The sequence below is a fragment of the Salmo salar genome, chromosome ssa25 (genome assembly GCF_905237065.1).
Source record: "Salmo salar chromosome ssa25, Ssal_v3.1, whole genome shotgun sequence".
NCBI classification, from domain to species: domain Eukaryota; kingdom Metazoa; phylum Chordata; class Actinopteri; order Salmoniformes; family Salmonidae; genus Salmo; species Salmo salar.
In genome coordinates, this window is record NC_059466.1 from 21,347,090 (window position 1) to 21,366,134 (window position 19,045).

The 19,045-nt window shown below is 41.4% G+C and overlaps 1 protein-coding gene across 1 annotated transcript; it reads right to left on the minus strand.

The window, feature by feature from the left end:
- Positions 1-967: 967 nt before the first annotated feature.
- LOC106586371 (coenzyme Q-binding protein COQ10 homolog B, mitochondrial) lies at positions 968-16,428 on the minus strand. The gene is made up of 5 exons (XM_014173570.2): positions 16,273-16,428; positions 4,284-4,439; positions 3,388-3,580; positions 2,996-3,097; positions 968-2,747 (listed from the first exon to the last, which is right to left on the minus strand). The coding sequence occupies exons 1-5, from the start codon at positions 16,368-16,370 to the stop codon at positions 2,580-2,582; spliced, it is 717 nt and encodes a 238-aa protein (XP_014029045.1). The 5' UTR covers positions 16,371-16,428; the 3' UTR covers positions 968-2,579.
- Positions 16,429-19,045: the final 2,617 nt, after the last annotated feature.

Genomic DNA, 19,045 nt, shown 5'->3' on the forward strand with positions numbered 1-19,045 from the left:
TAGTGACAGCATATTGGTGCGTTCAAGCATGTATTTGCATATTTCCGTTAGGGAACGCCTACTCTGAAGTGCACGTGTGCATTAACTCCATTCGCCCTTGCAATCCTAAACGCATTTTTTTTTTAAATAACTTTGATAAAGGGTAATGTCTACAAAACATAGTCCACCCTGCTCGTAACAGATTGTAGTTTTGGAAAAAGAAAACTGTACCGAGATCAAATGTTTCATCCATGAGAAAATTAGAACGTCATCCAAAATCCATCTCGCGCTATTCTTCTCCCACTGCCGGCCACCATATTTAGTAGTGAGTGGAAACGCCAACCGGATGATTCGCATTTATACATCTGTTTAAATATCTGTCTCCTTGTTGGTATAATTATTTGGTATAATTAATGTTCTATCATTTTTTTTTAAAAGTCACACCAGATAGAGCATTGTAGAGGGTCAGCCCTCTGGCCCCCTCTAGGGCAGACCGATTTAGTCACCTTATTTAGTCAGCTAGAACCGGCAACCTTTCGTTCATTGGCCTAACGCTGTAACCGCAAGGCTAATTGACACCTGTACTAGGACTGTAATAGTATCTTAGCTCAAGGCAAGGGCCATTTGGCGTTAGTCCAGTAACTCAAAATACACCTGTCTATGGTATTTTGTTATAGGATTTCTGCCCTTGGCTTAGGACAATTGGTTCATATTGTGTATTTGTCCAGCATGAGTCATAACTCCAATAAAAATGTAAATTCTATTGTTACCTCACAAAACCAACAAGATGTTGACTAACATTGGGCTTGTTTGACATTGCAGGTGAATCAAGACTGACTGAACTACAAATCACCCTACATAATTAATAACTTCACAGTATTTGTCAATCACAATTGACCCACAATGCATCCGATTAAATACTGTGGAGCGAGACCATTAATAACTCAAACACACACACACAACCCCCCCAAAAAAAAACAGACTTGGCTAGAGTACATTTTTTAATATAAAAATAGTTAAACCATGCAGTCGCTACATCTTCACCCATTTGACACATTGAAACACCTCCATTTGCACTATAAATTCCAATCCCCAAAACAAATCAGTTCTGTTATGCCAGCAAGTTCAAGGTGCACTCTTTTCATCTGTGGTCTTAAAACAATATGTACATGTGTTCTCACATTAATCTTAATAAATATCTTTATACGAGTACAATGCATAATGATATACAATAAAGATGCCAATAGGACCAGGTCAAAAGGACACTGGGTAAAGAAATTCTAGGGTGTTAAGATGCCTCACTGTGATAGCAAGCATCCAAAACTGCACCCTATTCCCCATTATATTTTATAGTGCACTATTTTTGACCAGGACCCACAGGGTTCTGTTCAAAAGTAGTGCACAACGTAGGGAATAGGGTGCCAACTAGGGCACAGGGGATGACCCTGTCCCCAGCCTAACCCATCTGGTCCCATTTTTAAATATTGCTGGCGAAAAATTTGCTGCATTTAAAATCAAATGCATTACGATATTGCAGACTTTAAAAACTAGCTATAAACTAGCTATAAAACATTGCTCCCATGGGGGTTAGAGAGCAAGGTGCAATATGGGGGGGGGGGGGCGCAGAAATGCCCCCAGCGATATTGTTGTAACACAGCACCTCTTGGAACAGGTGTATGTATGTATGTATGTATGTATGTATGTAGGTAGGCATGGCAGTGTGTATACATCTGGGGCATAATCATTAGCCCAAACAGTTGCAAAACAGAACGGTTTTGAAGCGGTTGAACAAATTCAGGTTGGTCCCTCCCAGTTTTGTTCAGTTCACAAAACATTTTGCAACAGAATCAGCATAATGAATACACCCCTGCTCTGCAGTGGTACATTCTTTTTGGAAACATCTTTAAGTGCTCACTGTCCCCACACTTCATTCACAAGGACAGTGACAAACAAGCTTTTTCCATTTAAAAAAAAATCTAAAACGTACACCCTGATCGTTTGATACACCATCTTATCCACATGACAACCTAGCATTAGGTTACTGCATGTTGTGTGATATGTTATTGTAACAAACCAAACCAGATCGCTTGGATGGGCCTTCACAACCTCTTGGACTGATCAGGACATGAGAACCCCACACCCTTTCCCATGATCTCCCTACCATAGTAAAAGGCTGTGTGTAAGGTACTATCAACCCATTTTTATTTGAGCCTCAGCAGAAGTGTTATCAAAAGAGGGGCATTATGAGCCCTGTCCTGACCTAGGCCCACCCCATGGGGACAGCACAAAGCTCTGGGGTGTGCCTACTCCTGGCCATAGGTGCTGATGGTTTCTTTGGGGAGAAGGGGCGCCAGGAGGGGACAATGGTGGCATAGGGGGAGGAGGAGTGATGTATGTTTGAGAGGGGGGAATTATTTGGGGTAGGGAGGGGATAATGTCCATGACAAAATCCAGCTGCAGGCTGTTGGGAATAAAATAATTGGTTGTGTTATGATAAGGCACTGCAGTGTTCAGGCACATAACTTCTTCTCTCATCCCCCTCCCTCTCTTCAAGCCATGGCTGTGCGCATGTGTGTAAAGAGAAGCCCCATTGGGGCGCGCTACGTGTGGTGGACCTCGTGAAACATGAGCTCTTGGGGGATCATGGTCTGCGCTCCGTACAGTTTCCCGGCCCGCCTCTCAAACGCAGACACGTTCTGCTTCACCACCTCGTCAAAGAACACCGTGGCCAGCTGGGAGTGCAGAAGAGAGCGGAACTCAAAGGAGATCTGGAGAGAGGAGAGAGAGAATTCAGGTGAAAAAGTAATGAGATAATACTGAAAATGTGACAGAGATATAGTTTAAAGTTATTCATGTCAATTGCACAAGTACAGTGAAATGCCTTTCTTGCATAGGTAGCTCATCACACAGACAAACTAGAAGATTTTCTGTCTTAGAGAGATACATGGCAAGCTAGCTACCTCATTCGCAGACAGACGCATCCACGGACACACTGACAGTGTGTTGCGGTACTTACAGAGAAGTCGACGGTGCAGGTGCGAGGGTAGCCAGGGAGGCCAGGGCTGAAGCGCCACACAGTCTCTAGGTGGTTGAAGAGCTTACCGTCTGAACAGGCAGCCTGGGGGTCAAAACAGCCAGTCAGACTGTGATGCTGATGATATAACCACAGTGGCTGCGTTCCAGGTCGTCTTTATTACAAGCGTACCAAGAATCTCATAAGACTGCTATATAATATTTATGTGATTCCGGAGATGTTGAAACACTTCTCCAGACGTTATGACATAAATAACAAGCTGGAACACACCCAGTATCCATCTATATCACAGCTGCTCATCTTGTATTAGCCAGGTACCTTCACTGCAGATACAGTAGTGGTGGGAGATAGCAGTGGCTACTACAATGCCTTACCTTGACCAAGTGGGGGCGCACTGTGGTGACCAGCGAGGTGTAGTTCTCCACTACGGGGGGGAAGCCAACGGTCAGCTTGGCCTTGCAGAACCCAGAGCGCCGGAACACCACGTCAGACTTCTTACACCAGGGAACGAAGTGAAGGTAGTTCTCCACCCCAGCTACCACTTCATACATCTCCAACATAGAGTACCTGAGAGAGGAGGCCCGGGTCAACATCTCATAAGTACTTCCTCTGTATCTCCTTCTCGAGGCACAGAGGAGAAGAGCGGAGGTTCCTCCTCAAGGACGTTTGAGATTCAGCTCTGATTAAAACTGGAATTTGAATACGCGTCTCAGTAAGTGACTGGAAATACTTAACACACAAGTCACCTGCTGATTATTCCTCAAGCTGTGACCAGTCAACAGACATATTGTCAAGGAGAAGGCGAGGTTGACGAGGGTGAAAGAGTCCCATATAACCCAACAGTCTCTGTCCCCATTTCTTAACTGGCCTGGTGACTAACTCAGCGAGTCAGACCATAGCAACCACTGCTGTCCCTGCATTACATAACAGCCTGGCAACAAGTCCGGCACACAGTGTCACTATTAATAAGTTACAATTTCCTAGTGATTATGACCTTCACTGGATACACAACAGCGTCATTGGCAGGAGCAGGTCAGACGTACATAGAGAAACCAGAGTATCTATACATTTCTAGGAGGATTCAAATACTAGTTGAAATACTTTGTGCTTCATTAAACTTGCCTGTTGCAATGGAACAAATAGAAAAGTGCAAACCATGACCACCTGGCACTCCAGTCAGGCTAGAGCTGATGCTCAAATTATTTGAAAGACTTCAAAATACTATTTGAACCCAGGCCGGTCGGATTTCAAATGAGGCATGGTGACTGACCCCATGATGCGTCTCTCAGAGTACTCCTTCCTCTTGTTGAAGGTGTCAGCCAGGTTGAAGAAGGAGCGGGTGGGGGCCACGATGACTCTGGGCCTGGGCATGGTCCCCAGAAGGGGCGGCATCCTCGTCATGAGGATCCCGCATGAGGAGAGATATCTGTTCCAAAACAAGGAGCGAGAAGTGTGTGAGTCAAAGCAAAACACAAGGGCCTATTATTTGCCACACACACAAATCGTCACATCTGTGTCACATTCATTTGTACATTGAAATTTGCCAGTTACAGAGTGGCCAAATTCTCTGGACGCCCTTCCCGATAGCTGAACGACCGGACCTTCTGCGCATGTATGGGATTCCCTACTTTACGCTGCTCCCTTTACTGATGCCGGGTGTCGGAGCCTGCAGGGTGCTCTTTCAAAAGTTAGATCAAAGCTGAATCAATGTACGACGCAAGTGGTCAATAATGTAAGTGGCCAATGGTTCATCAGAACCTCATAAGGTCTATGAGCTCATGTTGACACTGCTGACGTATACACCAAACCATAAATACCAGAGTAAATTAATGCTTCTCCAAAAACAAACTACCTTCCAGTGTTTCAGATATATATATATATATATATATACACACATATATATACATACACACACACACACACACACACACACACACACACACACTAATGCAAAGTCAACCAATACATTGCGTGGCAATACATGAGGAATTTGGCACTGTTAAACTAGAACACAATCTTCTGTCCTGGGAAGCTGCAGCCTACACATGCCATTCCAATGGGGTAGCTATGACAAGTGAAATTGGCAGCATGTCTTGCGCTTCATCACATTGTTTAATTAGAAAACTCTGTTCATTACAACATGAAGTACCTATCCTTTGCCCTTGGACTTTTCCAATACAACATTGCTGACATTAGAAAGCATGCCATGTGACTAGCCTAATGAAAGGCTACAGAGGCTTGAAACATAAAGACAGACCGGGTCCTCCAGGTCTGTCACATTCTCAGTGAGCACACCTGCAACTGCCCCAATGACACATAGCCTGCTTGCTCACTCCATACTAATGTGGTTGAAACATCTTTGCCCGAGGGAATCTCTGTCAGAGCTGGTGTGCAACAGGGAACCTATCAACGCACAATTAGGACTATTCAAAGTGGTTTAATTCCAACAAAAAAGGCAATATGCAGAGACACCAATACACATGGATCTTTCTATAAACTAGGGTACCAGTGAGCATTTTCTGTTTGGAGCAGTTACAAAGTCATTCATAATTTCCCTTTTTTTCCACATGAATACATTATACCTTAACTGGGGAACGTTGATACATTCAATAGAATTCACGAGTTGAATCAAAACCTAATGTTGTTTAAACCCTCTCATGCTTGAAGTCTTTATAGATTTGGCAAAAATCGTGTGACAGGCCTCCAGAGTGGCACAGTGGTCTAAGGCACTGCTAGAGATGTCACTACAGACCCGTGTTTGATCCCAGGCTGTGTCGCAGCTGGGAGACCCATGAGGCAGTGCACAATTGGCCCAGCGTCATCCGGGACGTCCTTCTCCCATCGCGCTCTAGCGACTCCTTGTGGCGGTCCGGGCGCATGCACGCTGACTTTGGTTGCCAGTTGTACAGTGTTTCCTCCGACACATTGGTGCGGCTGGCTTCCGGGTTAAGCGAGCAGTGTGTCAAGAAGCAGTGCAGCTTGGCGGGGTTGTTTCGGAGGACGCACGGCTCTCGACCTTCGCCTCACCCGAGCCCATACGGGAGTTACAGCAATGGGACAAGACTAACTACCAATTGGATATCACGAAATTGGGGAGAAAAAGGGGTATTAAAGTACAAAAAATGTAATCGTGACAAAACTACATTTCTGACACTGCTGTTTGGCATTATCACATACTAAAAAAATGTATTACATATTGAACTTGATCCTGTAAAATGCCTGGATATTGGACACTTTGTATGGAGAGCTCGGAGTGCACTGTAATATTTCGTATCTCTCTATTTTACGGTGTGAAAATAATTTATGGGTACATGCATCCAAAGTAATGCATGGATTGCTCATTCGAATGCTTCTAACAGTAACCTTATCAAGAGGAATCAACCCCCCGCCCCCACAAAAAAAAATTATTGATACTGTCATTACCAGGGTTCTTCAATAATTATGCATAATAATTGATGCGCATTTGTTGTTTAGCTGATTGGTTATGTTTGAAAATGATCACACAACAGCCAATTCAGGAAAGGATTTTCTGAATGACAGTCAAGTGATAAAGAGCTGGTGTGATACTGCACACCAGGAATTAATGTTGATCTGGAGAATTGACAGAACATTTGTGTTCACGTCACAGCAGTCAAGATAATTAGCCAGTCACAGACAACATAATGTCAAGATTTGTGGTAAGATTTCAGTCTGTGTACGTTTTGATCGTTTGTGTTCTGAGTTAAAATGGAGCTATCGGAAACATGAAAACGGCTTGTTTATTCATTTGTGAATTGATTTGTGTTTTTAAAAAAGAACATGGTTTATCATTTTTGGATATACATTTTCCCATGTGGGTGGGATTAAAATGTAGAATTCCCATCATAGGTTAAGTGCATAGCCAAGTAGGAGTTCACCCTAACTCAATTCTATGAACCTATTAAAAACAAAAAACTGTTAAATGAGAATAGGCATTTGTCTGAAGCCAAAAAATAAAGGAAATTCATGAGCACCACAATGCCTATTCCACCCATGCTCTACCAAGGTTTTCCAACACACAGCTTTGACCTACTACTAGAGGTCGACCGATTAATCGGAATGGCCGATTAACTTGAAATCGGCCCTAATTTTCATAAATCGGTAATCGGCATTTTTGGACACCGATCATGGCCAATTACATTGCACTCCACGAAGAGACTGCATGGCAGGCTGACTACCTGTCATGCGAGTGCAGCAAGGAGCCAAGGTAAGGTGCTAGCTAGTATTACACTTATCTTATAAAAAAAAAAAAAAAAAAAAAAAATCTTAACATAATCACTAGTTAAACTAGTAATATCAACCAGGTGTAGTTATCTAGCTTGTCCTGCGTTGCATATAAATTAACAGGCACCGCATCGATTATCATTGAATCATAGCCTACGTCGCCAAACGGTTGTTTAACAAGCGCATTCGTGAGAAAAAAAAGCACTGTCGTTGCACCAATGTGTACCTTACCATAAACATCAATGCCTTTCTTAAAATCAATACACAAGTATATATTTTTAAACCTGCATATTTAGTTAATATTGCCTGCTAACATGAATTTCTTTTAACTAGGGTAATCGTGTCACTTCTCTTGCGTTCTGTGCAACAGAGTCAGGGTATATGCAGCAGTTTGGGCCGCCTGGCTCGTTGCAAACTGTGTGAAGACCAACTTCGCCAAACGGGGGATGATTTAACAAAAGTGCATTTGCGAAAAAAGCACAATCGTTGTACGGCTGTACCTAACCATAAACATCAATGCCTTTATTAAAATCAATACATAGAGGTATACTTTTTTAAACCTGCATATTTAATTAAGAAATCCAGGTTAGCAGGCAATATTAAACTAGGGAAATTGTGTCACTTCTCTTGCGTTCATTGCACCCAGAGTCAGGGTATATGCAACAGTTTGGGCCGCCTGGCTCGTTGCGAACTAATTTGCCAGAATTTTACATAATTATGACATAACATTGAATGTTGTGCAATGTAACAGGAATATTTAGGCTTATGATGCCACCCGTTAAATAAAATACGGAACGGTTCCGTATTTCACTGAATGAATAAACGTTTTGTTTTCAAAATTATAGTTTCCAGATTTGACCATATTAATGACCAAAGGCTCGTATTTCTGTGTGTTATGTTATAATTAAGCCTATGATTTGATAGAGCAGTCTTACCGAGTGGTGGTAGGCAGCAGCAGGCTGGTAAGCGTTCATTCAAACAGCACTTTCGTGCGTTTGCCAGCAGCTCTTCCCTGTGCTTCAAGCATTGAGCTGTTTATGACTTCCAAGCCTATCAACTCTCGAGATTAGGCTGGTGTAACCGATGTGAAATGGCTAGCTAGTTAGCAGGGTGCTCGCTAATAGAGTGTCAGTGACGTCACTCGCTCTGAAACCTTGAAGTAGTTGTTCCCCTTGCAGAGGGGAACAACTCTGCAAGGGGAACATCCAATAGTCAAAGGTATATGAAATACAAATCGTATAGAGATAAATATTCCTATAGTAACTACAACCTAATACTTCTTACCTGGGAATATTGAAGACTCGTGTTAAAAGGAACCACCAGCATGTTCTCATGTTCTGAGCAAGGAACTTAAATGTTAGCTTTTTTTACATGGCACATATTCCACTTTTACTTTCTTCTCCAACACTTTGTTTTTGCATTATTTAAACCAAATTGAACATGTTTCATTATTTACTTGAGGCTAAATTGATTTTATTGATGTATTATATTAAAGCTAAAATAAGTGTTCATTCAGTATTGTTGTAATTGTCATTATAACAAATAAAAAAAATATTTAAAAAATACTATTTATTTATTTTTTATTAAATCGTCCGATTAAATCGGTATCGGCTTTTTTGGTCCTCCAATAATCGGTACCGGCGTTGAAAAATCATAATCGGTCGACCTCTACCTACTACAGTAGCTACGTTGGTATTGTACTTCAAACTATGTGTAGGCAGGATGCTTAGGATTCAAACCTTAACAAAACAACCTAACTCATATACTTAGAGGTGCTTCCAAATTCCACTATTGTGGCTAGCTGGTGTGCATGACAGAGTAGGAAAATATCCAACACATGGCAAAGTTGTTAGTTGGCACTATTGGTCAGCACAAAAAGCCAAGAAGAAAGGAGAACGGTATCCACAGATTGATTTAAGTGAAAATGTTGGTCGGAACTGGTACCAGAACCACGCAAGTCCACTAAACAGGGGACTTTACATCGAAGAGGAGAACCAGCAATATTCTGATCCACAGGCGGGGAACTCTAACCATTACACTACGAAGCCTATTCTTAAAAAGATTGACTATTTAAAATGTCTCGCGTACTGAAAATATAAGTCTAAAACAGCTGAAAACAGACCCATTTAAATCAAGTAGTTAACAAGCATTTCCTTTTTTCACTGCACGCTGCTTGCTCAGGGCCTGCAACCTGATCATTGCATTTCGTATTATTCTGTACGTAAATCCATTACAACCATTTAGTATGGTATGTATTACATTTGTGGATGTGTGGATGTCCATAATCCATTTTGCAATTCGCAAGATATGTTGCAATTCATAGCAATAAGTTACACATTTCCAATATGTATGATATGTTAGGAATTCTATTTTTTTGTTGTTGCTAAAGTTAACTAGGCTAGGGGTTACAGTTAAGGTTAGTGTTAAGAGTTATGCAAAAGGGTAGAGGTTAGGGTTAGAGGTCGACCGATTATGATTTTTAAACGGCGATACCGATTATTGGAGGACCAAAAAAAGCCAATACCGATTAAATCGGACGATTTTTTATTATTTATTTGTAATAATGACAATTACAACAATACTGAATGAGCACTTATTTTAACTTAATACATCAATAAAATCAATTTAGCCTCAAATAAATAAACATGCTCAATTCGGTTTAAATCATGCAAAAACAAAGTGTTGGAGAAGAAAGTAAAAGTGCAATATGGGCCATGTAAAAAAGCTAACGTTTAAGTTCCTTGCTCAGAACATGAGAACATATGAAAGCTGGTGGATCCTTTTAACATGAGTCTTCAATATTCCCAGGTAAGAAGTTTTAGGTTGTAGTTATTATAGGACTATTTCTCTCTGTACGATTTGCATTTCATATACCTTTGACTATTGGATGTTCTTATAGGCACTTTAGTATTGCCAGTGTAACAGTATAGCTTCCGTCCCTCTCCTCGCTCCTACCTGGGCTTGAACCAGGAACACATCAACAACTGCCACCCTCAAAGCAGCGTTACCCATACAGAGCAAGGGGAACAGCTACTCCAAGTCTCAGAGCGAGTGTAGTTTGAAACGCTATTAGCGCGCACCCACTAAGCATGCCATTTCACATCGGTTGCACCAGCCTAATCTTGGGAGTTGATAGGCTTGAAGTCAAACAGCGCAATGCTTGAAGCACAGCGAAGAACTGCTGGCAAAACGCACGAAAGTGCTGTTTGAATGACTGCTTACAAGCCTGCTGCTGCCTACCACCGCTCAGTCAGATTGCTATATGAAATCATAAACTTAATTATAAGAATAACACACAGAAATACGAGCCTTAGGTCATTAATATGGTTGAATCCGGGAAACTATCATCTCGAAAACAAAACGTTTTTCCTTTCAGTGAAATACGGAACCGTTCCGTATTTTATCTAACGGGTGGCATCCCTAAGTCTAAATATTCCTGTTACATTGCACAACCTTCAATGTTATGTCATAATTACGTAGAATTCTGGCAAATTAGTTCGCAACGAGCCAGGCGGCCCAAACTGTTGCATGTACCCTGACTCTGCGTGCAATGAATGCAAAATGACACAATTTCACCTGGTTAATATTGCCTGCTAACCTGGATTTCATTTAGCTATTCATTTGAAAAATGAATAGACGGCAATATCTAAATAGTGTTCTCTGTTGCTCAAGAAACAGTCGCAGGTAAACATTTTAACTTCTTTGCTTTATAAAATTCAAACTTCTGTGTATTGATTTTAAGAAAGGCATTGATGTTTATGGTTAGGTACAGTCGTGCAACGATTGTGCTTTTTTCGCAAATGCGCTTTTGTTAAATCATCCCCCGTTTGGCGAAGTCGGCTGTCTTTGTTAGGAAGAAATAGTCTTCACAGTTCACAACGAGCCAGGCGGCCCAAACTGCTGCATATACCCTGACTCTGTTTGCAAGAGAAGTGACACATTTTCCCTAGTTAAAAGAAATTCATGTTAGCAGGCATTATTAACTAAATATGCAGGTTTAAAAATATATACTTGTGTATTGATTTTAAGAAAGGCATTGATGTTTATGGTTGGAGCAACGTGTACCTAAGCGATTATATGCAACGCAGGACAGGCTAGATAAACTAGTAATATCATCAACCATGTGTAGTTAACTAGTGATTATGATTGATTGATTGTTTTTTATAAGATAAGTTTAATGCTAGCTAGCAACTTACCTTGGCTTCTTACTGCATTCACGTAACAGGCAGGCTCCTCGTGGAGTGCAATGTAAAGCAGGTGGTTAGAGCGTTGGACTAGTTAACCGTAAGGTTGCAAGATTGAATCCCCAAGCTGACAAGTGTGTCGTTCTGCCCCTGAACAAGGCAGTTAACCCACCGTTCCTAGGCCGTCATTGAAAATAAGAATGTGTTCTTAACCGACTTGCCTAGTTAAATAAAGGCCCCAAAAAAATAAAAAAAAATAAAAAAGTTTTAAAAAATTACTTTCAAAATGAAATAAATTTGAAACAAAATTCGGCGTCCAAAAATACCGATTTCCTATTGTTATGAAAACTTGAAAATCGGCCCTAATTAAATCGGCCATTCCGATTAATCGGTCGACCTCTAGTTAGGGTTCGGGTTAGCTAACATGCTAAGTGTTGCAAAGTAGCACGTAGTTGCAAAGTTGGTAATTAGCTAAACATGTGAAAGTAGTCCATGATGAGATTAGAACACTCAACCTTCAGATTACTAGACATTTGTGTTATACACCCATCCTTCCACCCCAACCAACCACCCTCTTTTTTGCCTTAAGTAACCTTCGGTCTTATGTAATCATACCAAACACGTTTTAACATCACAGATTTAAATTGACTAGGTTAGACTAGACCTATGAGACCAGGCTGCAACACAGCATGTTGCGCATGCAGTGATTGATGTTTCACCCTCGACTACTTTTTACTTCTGCATAGCGATTTCAGATTTTCCGTGAAGACACCTACACGTTTGAAACAGCAATGCTGTCAGTCGAGTCTGGTAAGTTGATGCAAGCCAGCATGCACAACTGAGGTTCTGTATACATGTGCATTTGCGGTTCAACCATTTCCTGTGTGGTTCATAACTAGCTTACTCTTCTTAACAAAACTATTTTTTTCCCTCAGCTATGGTTTGTGAGGTTTTGGTTGTTCTTCGAGGAAAAGTAGCGTAACTAAGGACAGTTGTGTCCTGTCTCAAATCTGGCTACCTCATTTTACTGTAGCTTGGTCTGTGCAATGCAAATCAATGTGAGTAGCGTGGCAGTTACAAAGTTAATAACCATCAAACTTTGGGAAAGAAAGTATGAGTTATTGTGGTGCATGAACTGGCAATAGACGTTAGCTAACATTACAATCTTATGTTGGCTAAGGTTACTTAGCTAATTAACTTTTAGCTAGCTATCATAGCAGCCAAGGACATTCGCTAGTTTATTTGTACATGTTTGTGCTCAGACTACACGCAAGTATCTAGATCAGCAGTTTACACATGACTTCAGCCTTGTGAAATACCTTACTTGGCAAAATATACCTAGCTAGCTTTCCTTGCTTGTTGGTTTGCTGCCTAACCAACATTAGCTCTCATCTAACTGGTATAACGTTTTCTTAGCTAGCAAGCTACCTCGCTAATCAAAACAACCCCATTTTTTGGTCAAGCTACCTTGGTCTGTTAGCTGGCTAGGCTTTCAGCGGACTGGTGTTAACTAGCTACAGAGACTAGCTGCTGGACTTTGTACAAGCAAGCTAACGTTACCTACATAATGTTGGCTAGTTAGCTACCTAGCTAAAATATCCATTTATTGACAAACCTCAGATTGAATACCATCATATAGTTAGCTACAGCGCATTCGGAAAGTATTCAGACCCCCTTCACTTCTTCCAAATTGTTACATTACAGCCTTATTTTAAGTGATTAAGTTAAGTGTTTCCTCAATCTACACACAATATCCCATGACAAAGCAAAAACAGATTTACAAATTTTTGCAAATATATTACATATATTTTTTTAATAAATACCTTATTTACATACGTATTCAGACCCTTTGCTATGAGACTCGAAAATGAGCTCAGGTGCATCCTGTTCCCATTGATCATTCTTGACATGTTTCTACATCTTGATTGGACATAATTTACCTGTGGTAAATTCAATTGATTGGACATGATTTGGAATGGGACCCACTTGTCTATATAAGGTCCCACAGTTGACAGTGCATGTCAGAGCAAAACCAAGCCATGAGGTCGAAGGAATTGTCCGTAGAGCTACAAGACAGGATTGTGTCGAGGCACAGATCTGGGGGAAGAGTACAAAAAAAGTCTGCAGAATTGAAGGTCCCCAAGAACATAGTGGCCTACATCATTCTTAAATGGAAGAAGTTTGGAACCACCAAGACACTTCCTAGAGCTGACCGACCAGACAAAATGGAGCATATCGGGGGAGAAGGGCCTTGGTCGGAGAAGTGACCAAGAACCTGATGGTCACTGACAGCGCTCCAGAGTTCCTCTGTTGAGATGGGAGAACCTTCCAGACGGACAACAATCTTTGCAGAACTCCACCATTCAGGCCTTTATGGTAGAGTGGCCAGACGGAAGCCACTCCTCAGTAAAAAGGACATGACAGCCCGCTTGGAGTTTCCCTAAAGGCACCTAAAGTACTCTAACCCATGAGAAACAAGATTCTCTGGTCTGATGAAACCAAGATTGAACTATTTGGCCTGAATGCCAAGCGTCACATCTGGAGGAAACATGGCGCCATCCCTACGGTGAAGCATGGTGGTGGCAGCATCATGCGGTGGGGATGTTTTTCCAGCGGCAAGGACCGGGAGACTAGTCAGGATCGAGGGAAAGATGAATGGAGCAAAGTATAGAGAGATCCTTGATGAAAACCTGCTCCAGAGCACTCAGGACCTCAGACTGGGGCGAAGGTTCACCTTCCAACAGGACAACGACACTAAGCACACAGCCAAGACAATGCAGGAGTGGCTTTGGGACAAATCTCAATGTCCTTGGGTGGCCCAGCCAGAGCCCGGACTTGAACCCTATCCAACATCTCTGGAGAAACCTGAAAATAGCCGTGCAGCAACACTCTCCATCCAACCTGAGAGCTTGAGAGGATCTGCAGAGACGAATGAGAGAAACTCCCCAAATACAGGTGTGCCAAGTTTGTAGCATCATACCCAAGAAGATTTGAGGCTGTAATCGCTGCCAAAGATGCTTCAACAAAGTACTGAGTAAAGGCTCTGAATACTTAAGTAAATGTGATCATTTTAGTTAATACAACTGCAAAAATTTTGAAAAACCTTATTTTTGTTTTGTCATTATGGGGTAGTGTGTGTAGATTGATGAATAAACTTTTTTTTTTTTAAATACATTTTAGAATAACGCTGTAAATGTGGGAAAAGTCAAGGGGTCTGAATACTTTCCAAACACACCGTGATAGAGATCTATAGGCCAAGACAGTGGCAGAATTTATTTTACCACACATTTGTTTCAATAAAAAAGAGCAACATCTGTCCAGTGATGTTACAAACAGTCACATGATCTACAGCATTGTCAAGGAAGGTAATGTTTCCGACATTTCGGACTACTAAACAATTGATTTAGAACCAGAGTTACCACAAGTAGCAAAGAAAACAGGAGCTGCCTCCACTATTCCAGCACCATTTCAACATCATCAAATCACGTATGCTTAGTCTAATACAGTGACAACTAAAAGATAGCAAAAACGATTTAGTCCAATCAATGCAAGCCAAATAGTGTTTTTTCCTTGGTAAATTTCTCAGCTTTCCTTGGCTTCCATGAAAACACACCACTGACTTTCACCCTTGGTCATCATGCGCCAATCGAATGAATTTCTAAAAGCTTTCCAAAAAAACCTTCCCAATTAAAGCTTGACTGCAAAGTAGGCCTACCTGGCAGAATGATATCATGATGATTTGTATCAATCACAGGGGCATGTTTTACAAACTCTGCCATCACATGTAGCCTACATTGTAGAATGCCCCATGGTACAAAAACAGAGCAAGCCAAACAAGCATCTTGCTAGGTGCCCAATTAAATTATAGGGTAACTACACCCAAAACATTTAGGGGGTTGTATTTGATTGACATTATTTTTTGTTTGTTTAAATACAGATTTCTGCAAACTACAGAGGACAAACATAAGTACAAGATAAGTTTAATAATTTAAGTATTGACCTTGGACGAATCAATATAGTTGGAACTGAATTCCACAACGCCTGGTCTCTGCTCAACTCAGTAGATGGAGTTCATCAGAAACTTCCTTCACCATAGATCTGAGTTTGGTCAGCTAGTGAGAGCCAAGCAAACAAAGAAACCCTGTGGCCCTTTTAAGACACAGATGAATGTGCAAAGACTGATTGCGTAACACAGGTAGTTGGAGACATGGAAAAAGTTGTCCAGACTCCTCTAATAACTTCAGTCACTTAACAGTTTGCTAACTGGATGAATGCCTTGACAGATGTCTTTGGCATGTTAACTATTTCAGCCAGACAGCCATTGACTGCTACAACTGAGGTAGTAACACACTACAGTAGCCAACTACCCTTTCAAAAGCCAACATTCCATAACAGTCATTACAACTTGTACAAACTGTAGTAAACCTCCACTGCCTTCAAGAACGAACACCTGTCGGTCACATTCAGGTGGGGAAAAGACATTTGGGTCATTACCATTTTAGTTAGCTAGCCTAGCTAGCTGTCGTTAGCTTGTTAAGCAATCCAACAGGCCTACCTAGCTGCCAAAAGTTAGCTAACTAAACATGTACTTTTAGCGACAGTCTGATAACTTAGGTAGTTAACAGGTTAGCAGTCTGCTAAAGTTTACTAACTAGACAGAAAAAAAGTTTTACCGGCAGATTGACCGGATTGACAAAGCATCTGAAGAATAATCAAACAAGTTATAGTAGCTAGAAGGCATCGAGAAAAACTACTAGCTAAGTGTAGCTATGCTAATGCAAGCTTAAAACGTTCATTTTTTACAATTGTACATTAAACTTGAACAACAGTTACCTCAAGCCATTCCTTGTAGGTGTTTCTCGGCTGGCTGTAACCGGCAATTGTTTTATACATTCTACCGCTTTCCTCAGTCCCCGGCTCCCTCTCGCCATAATCACTGCGATGATCTCTTCTCTGCTACTCAGTTGGAAGGCGTGAAATCTACGTCACCAGAATTGCCAGCCTCTCTTGGGGACGCGCCTTCTGTAACTAGCACTATGATTGGACAATAGTTAATTAGTACGAGTTTTCATTGGTCAAATGAGCTCTCCGTCACACCTTAAAACTGTTGACGTAAGTTTTTGCGTAATGATGGGGTGCGTGCGCAGAAATGTCACGAGATGTGGGATTGAGTTGCATATACTTGGTCGACCTACAGTGCACAGTTGGCTCTGAAAGGTTAAGAGCTAAATTTGTTTAAAGGACACAATGTAATCCGAGTTTGTGTGCGTGTCAAACCTGTCAATATACTGTATGCCTGATATATTATCAACATGTACGTCATTTAGCAGACGCTCTGGGCGACTTACAAATTGGTGCATTCACCTTATGATATCAACCCAACTGCCATTTCTTTCCCATGGTTCTTAAAATTGTATACTATGACTGAGTAGTGATATGCAGACACAGGCTATGGCAGAGGATTACTTTACAACTGAATGGGACACAGCAACTTTAGCTACCCAAAGTATGCCAGTGTAGTTGGCATCAATATCTCAGGTGCCACCTACTAATGTGCCCTTGACCCTGTGCTACTCCCAGCCTGGCATGTGTTTAGTTATTAGTGCTGAGTGATTAGTGTTTTTTGAGGTCAGTTCGGTTATTTAAGTGACCGATCAATCAATCAAATGTATTTATAAAGCCCTTCTTACATCAGCTGATGTCACAAAGTTCTGTACAGAAACCCAGCCAAAAACCCCAAACAGCAAGCAATGCAGGTGTAGAAGCACGGTGGCTAGGAAAAACTCCCTAGAAAGGCAAGAACCTAGGAAGAAACCTAGAGAGGAACCAGGCTATGAGGGGTGGCCAGTCCTCTTCTGGCTGTCCCGGGTGGAGATTATAACAGAACATGGCCAAGATGTTCAAATGTTCAAAGATGACCATTAGGGTCAGATAATAATAATCACAGTGGTTGTAGAGGGCGCAACAGGTCAGCACCTTCAGGAGTAAATGTCTGTTGGCTTTTCACAGCCGATCATTCAGAGTATCTCTACTGCACCTGCTGTCTCTAGAGAGTTGAAAACAGCAGGTCTGGGACAAGGTAGCATGTCCGGTGAACAGGACAGGATTCCATAGCCGCAGACAGAACAGTTGAAACTGGAGCAGCAGCATGACCAGGTGGACTGGGGACAGCAAGGAGTTATCAGGCCAGGTAGTCCTGAGGCATGGTTCTACGGCTCAGGTCCTCCAGAGAAAGAGAGAGAGAGACAAAGAGAGAGAATTAGAGAGAGCATACTTAAATTCACACAGGACACCAGATAAGACAGGTGAAATACTCCAGATATAACCGACTGACCACAGCCCCTCAACACATAAACTATTGCAGCATAAATACTGGAGACTAAGACAGGAGGGGTCGGGATAATGGGGGACTCATCTAGATAAAAACAATGTCAGATCTTTGATTTCAATGAATCTCCGTATGGATATTTGGTAACAATAAGGCTGGGAAAATGTTAGCTAAATTGAGGTAGGTGCTAAGGATCATCATAATTCTAGTTTGCTCATATATGAACATTTTTCTAGCATGTTATACTAGTGGATTTTGCTCTTCACTCACGTAGTAGCCTGTCCTACTCCGACCAAAAATACTTGTCTGATAATCAGTTAATGTGATTTTGTTTCACTGAATCTCTGTCTGTATATTTGGTTAATTGATCTCTCAAGTGGAAGATACTTTATTCGTATGCTCATCTATCACTGATCAGAAACATTTAGCATGCAACAATGTAGCCTAAATCAAGTGTATTATTTATCTATTGACTCACTTAGTAGCCTTATATAGAGCCTAGGCTATTTTCACATCTTCCAAATCCCACTGAAACCCCAAATCTTGTCTCAGATGAAAATTCCCAATTTTATTCTGTAATCCACAGGTTGCATTATTAAAGCACTTCTCACCTGTGCATGTCCAAATACCGCAATAAGATTTCCCTCGCTTCTCTGCACTATCTCGTAATGCTGCCCGTATGAGAGCTTCGGTAGAGAATGTGTGACCAACAAACAGTATGAGAGTAGATATGGATAATTTTTTGTATAAATAGAGTTGGTCCCCATTAAGATACCTTGATATTTAAACAGTTCCCTCTCATCATCTCCCTGTTATTCATGAGCTGATCTGCTGTCTGTATAATCATCAACTCGACTTTGCCAAATAGGAGATATTCTGTCATTCGTAGGAGGTTATCTAGTAAGCTTAGCAACTTTGGTTATTTTACTTGTTTGACTGCCATTACAAAGTTTGTATGATTCGACAACGCTATTCGGGTGATCTGTGCTTCCTGAGCACGCTCTGTGTAGTTAGCCTACACTCTAAAAATGAGGGGTTCAACAAGGGTTCTTCAAAGATCCTCAAAGTTCTTCGAAACTGAAAATGGCCCCCAAAAGGTTCTCCTAAGAACCACTTAGGAGGTGGGGTTTATCGAGGAACCAACCTCCTTAGTTGGTGTGGGTTCTTGCAGAAACCTAACTGCCCAACTGAAACATTTGGATTTGAATTTGAAAGGACAGCAGGTGCAGGCACTTAACTGAAAAATGGTAAGATCTCCTCAATTTAAGGTAAGGTTTG

Bases quoted from the DNA above. Each gene is read 5' to 3' on its own strand.
- LOC106586371 (XM_014173570.2), bottom strand. From the start codon at position 16,370: ATGGCGAGAGGGAGCCGGGGACTGAGGAAAGCGGTAGAATGTATAAAA. The intron at 3,098-3,387 runs GTAAGGCATTGT...TTTGACCCCCAG, and splicing joins TGCGCCCCCACTTGGTCAAG to GCTGCCTGTTCAGACGGTAA. The intron at 2,748-2,995 runs GTAAGTACCGCA...TCCTCTCTCCAG, and splicing joins CCTGCACCGTCGACTTCTCT to ATCTCCTTTGAGTTCCGCTC.